The 4738-nt window shown below is 31.0% G+C and overlaps 1 protein-coding gene across 1 annotated transcript; it reads right to left on the bottom strand.

Moving 5' to 3' along the window:
• Window positions 1–4179: 4179 nt before the first annotated feature.
• On the bottom strand, window positions 4180–4500 carry LOC112653975 (40S ribosomal protein S24-like). The gene has a single exon (XM_035714105.1). The coding sequence runs from the start codon at window positions 4498–4500 to the stop codon at window positions 4180–4182; it is 321 nt and encodes a 106-aa protein (XP_035569998.1).
• Between the last annotated feature and the right edge of the window lie 238 nt (window positions 4501–4738).

Here is a 4738-nt window from a genome sequence, read left to right on the forward strand (position 1 = left end):
GTTGGGGTGACAATAATATCAATTAGAGTAGATTTCAACAAGGGTCCTTAGAGATAAAGTAGTATATTTGATAGTGAGAAAAAGGTATTCAATTAATAAGAAAGACATCTTCATCACAAATGTGTATGCATTCAGCAACAAATCTCCAAAATACTGAACTAAAAATCAACAGAATTAATGGAAGAAACATAAAAAGTTCATAATCATTGTTAGATTTTAACAATTTATTTTCAATGGAACAGAAAGAGTAAGTACAGTAAACAAAAGATCTGGACAATGCTATCACTTACCTTGACATAAGAAAACTACACACCAAAATTGTAAAATACATATATATTTAAATGTTATGTTGTGTGAAGAGCACTGGCTGTTATATGCAACTGATGAATTATTGAAAACTACATCCTATACTAATGATGTACTTATACGTTGACAAATTGAATTTAAATAAATAAATAAATAAATAAATAAATAAATATTGAATTACATATGTAAAGTAGAAATACATAAACATATAAAATTAAAAATACGTATTATGTATATTACATATTTTAAAACACAAGGTATATTCACCAAGATCGACTACATTCTGGACAACAAAACAAGTCTAAGAATATTTAAGCAAATTTAAATCATACAAAATATGCTGTGTAATTATAATGGTATTAAATTAGACATCAGTTAGCTACCTAGTAAATGTCTAATATTGAAAACTATAAAAGAAATTATAGAACAACAAAACAAATATCTAAATAATCCATAAATTTAAAAAATCACGAAGGGAATTATAAAACTGTTTAAACTGAATTTAATAAAAATATACAAGTCAAAATATGTGGCATGAAACAAAAGCACTACTTAGAATAAAATGTATAGCTATAAGTGGTTATATTAGAAAAAGAGACAGATCTAAAAGCAATGACCTCAGGTTCTATCTTAAAAGGATTGAAAAAATAATGTAAAACCAAAGTAAGTAATGAGAAGAAATAATGAAGAATAGAATAGAAATCAGTGAGAGAGAAAATAGACCTCACATAAAAGGAAGCAAATAAAAACAATTGAGTGTACTCAAGATATTTAGAAAATGTTTAAAAATGAAAAGTTTTTGTTTAAAAATATGAATAAAATTGAAAACAATCCCTAGCTACATGGACCAGTGACAAATCTGAAAGTATACAAATTATTAATGGATGAGGGGTTATCACTACAGATATCACAGACATCAAAATGATAATAGTGCACCATATTGTAATGATACAGTGGTAAATGATAATCACTTTATACACTAAAATTCAAAATATATAACAAATGACTTGAACGACAGAAATTATTATAGTGACAAAAGATAAAATGAAAAAATGTGAACAGCTTTAAATCTATTTCAAAATTAATTCATTCTTAAAATCCTTTCCCAAACTGCAACAGGAAGAAATACTCAGAGTCAGGTGGTTTCATTGATGGATTCTATGAAATGTTTAAGGAAGAAAAAACACCAATGTTATGCACACTCTTGCAGAAAATAGATGAGGGAAGAAACTTCCACTATTGTTTTATGAAGCCTACATAACTCTAATTCCAAACTACGCAAAGGTTTTACCAAAAGATACACTCAATATGCCTCCTATATATTGATGTAAAAATTAACAATATTGGCAAATCAATTCCATCAGTATAGAAAGATAATACATTATGACCATATGATTGAGTGGGTTTATACAAAGAGTACAGGTTTGGTTTAGCATTCAGCAATCAACCAACATAATTTCACATGTTATCAAAATAAATGTGAAATACTAAATTGTCATTTTCAATGAAATGTCCTTTTCGATAGCTGGAGACACATATTTAATGAAATTCAACACCCATTCAAGAGAAAACTTCTCATCAAATTAGGAAGAAAGAAAATACTTTCAGTCTAACATAGAACTCCATCTACAAAAATCCTACAGCTGTTATCACATATAATCATGGAATCCTGAATGTGCTTCCTGCCTAAGTCCTGGAAAAAGGCAAGAATACCCACTTACATTTCTATTTATTTTTAAAAATTAATCTATATTCATATATCATATATCATAAAATTATATTCGTATATCATAAAATTAATTCTTAAAGTATATAATTGAGAAGATTTTAGTTTATTAACAGAGTGGTGCAACGAATGTCTTTATCTTATTTTAGAACATTCTCATGATTACAAAAAGAAATATTGTATTAATTTGTTAGCTCCTCCCTAACAAAATATAATGGAATTGGTGGCTTAGACAACAGAAACTTATTTTCTCCTATTTCTGGAAGCTGTAAGTCCCAGATCAAGGTGTTGGTGGCAGGTTTGATTTATTCTGGTGTGTTTCTCCTTTGCTTGCAGGTGGCTGCTTTTTCATTGGGTCCTCACATGGTCTTTTCTCTGTGTGCAAGCACGCCTAGTGTCTTTTTTATGTGTAATAAATGTCCTCTTCTTATAAAAACACCATTTAGATTGGATTGGGGCACCCTATCAGGCTCATTTTAACTTTATCGACTCTTACTGGGTTTATCTCCAAATGCAGTCACATTCTGAGGTCCTGTGAGTTACACATCAACACACTAATATGGGAGGAAGCACAATTCAGCCCATAACAAACCCTGTGCTCATTAAAAATCATTCCCAATTCTTGACTTTCACAATCCCCTTGCAACATAAATTTGTATTCTGTCTCTATAGATTTGTCAAGTCTGGCCATTTCATAGAAATGAAATCATGGACTATGTGGCTTTTTTTGTGAGACTTCTTTCAATTAGTATAGTATTTTCAAGATTCATCCCTATAGTAATGTGTATTAGTATTTTATTCCTTTTTATGCCAAATAATCCATTCTATTGATATTCTACAATTTACTTATCCATTCATCAGTGATGAATATTTGAGTTGTTTCTATCTTGTGGATACTATGAAGATTCATTTTTTTTGTGTAGGCATATGTTTTGTATTCTCTTCATATGTCATCAATTCTTGGGGTAAAATTGTCAGGTCATATGTTAATTCTATGTTTAACATTTTGGGGAAATGGCAAAAATGTATTTCAAAGCAATTGTACCATTTACATTCTCACCAGCAATGTATGAGGGTTCCCATTACTCACATCTTTACCAAAACTTATTATTGTTTTTTTTGTTTTGTTTTGTTTTGTTTTGGTTACAGCCATCCTATTGGGTATCAAGTGGTATCTTGTGCTTTTCATTTTCACTTCCCCTATGACTAATGATGTGCCCATCTTTTCAAAAGTCATTGGCCACTTATTTATCTTCTTCAGAAAATTGTCTGTTCAGGTATTTTGTCCATTCTTAAATTGTGTTATCTTGTTATTTCTGAGTTTTAAGAGTTCTTAAGCCTGGATGCAAGCCCCTTATGAGATAAATGATTTCCTTTTGCCATTTCATGGGCTATCTTTTCACTTTCTTTGTGATACTCTTGAAAGTAGAAGAGTTTTAATTTTGAAGAAGTCCGATTTATCTATTTTTTCTTTTGTCATTGGTGCTTTCAGTGTGAAAACTAAGAAACCATTGTTAAACTCAAGGCCAAAAGGATTTACTTGTCTTTTTTTCTATGATTTTCCTAAGTCTTGCTCTTACACTCAGGTCTATAGTCTAGTTGTTTAATATGATAGAAGTAGGTACTTGACTTCAATTATCCACATGTGGATCTCCTGTTGATCTACCACCATTTATTGAAAAGACTAATTCTTCCCCTCAGTCTTGACATCCATTGAAAAATCAATTTAAAAGTTTACTTATTTAAATAAAAGCTTAAAAAATAAATCAAGGTGCAATTATGACACTCAATTTCATTCTATTGATTTCAATGTCTGTTTTCATGCCAGTATGATACTCCCTTGATTACCACAGCCATGTGGTAAGTTTTGAAAACAAGAAGCATGAGTATTTCAGAAGCTTTGTTCTTTTTCAAAATTATTTTGGTTATTCTGGTGTTTTTATTTCCATATGAATTTGGAAAGCTAGGATTTTTAGAAAGAACTGCATTGAATTTGTAGAACATTTTAGAGATAATTGCCACCTTTTTCTCCCCCAAACAACCAGACACATTAACGTTCCTAGTTTATTAATCCTCAAAAATTTGCACAATCACCACAAATAGAGACACTGCGGAATCTTTACTCCTTCTATTGTCCAATCTCCAGCTCATCTTTTGCCAGCACCAACCTTGGCTTTTGCAGTCCCCTTGAATTTCTTCATTCTGCTCTTGCATTTCTTTTGGTGTTTTCTTGACGTCCTTTTCTTCCCATACTGGCCATGTCTTGTAGGTCTATGTTTGGGTTCATTTTTCTTTTCATAATCCAAGGAATCATAAATCAAGTCAGGTATCTTGCCACCACCAAAAATGGTTATGAATCCAAATACAAATATGATGTCTTGTATGGTATTATACATTTTGGCTGGGTTTTCCTGAATTTCTGTCTTAGGTACTCTTGCCTTTCCAGGGTGAAGGACATCAATGATCATATGTTTCTGCTGGAGTAGTCAGTTAGTCATGAACTTCTTGGTCCAGAGAGTTACTGTGTCATTCGTGATGGTGGCTGAGCTTCAAGCAACCAGGGCAAAAATGAGGGAGAACTGCCATCTTAATACTGAATTTTCCAGTCTATGCTATGGAATGGCTTTCTATGAATTTAGGTCTTTAATTTCTTTGAATTATGTTTTTAGTTTTCACTATACAGATATTGCACTTCTTTTTTTTTAA

The sequence above is a fragment of the Canis lupus genome, chromosome 3, assembly GCF_003254725.2.
Source record: "Canis lupus dingo isolate Sandy chromosome 3, ASM325472v2, whole genome shotgun sequence".
NCBI classification, from domain to species: Eukaryota; Metazoa; Chordata; class Mammalia; order Carnivora; family Canidae; genus Canis; species Canis lupus.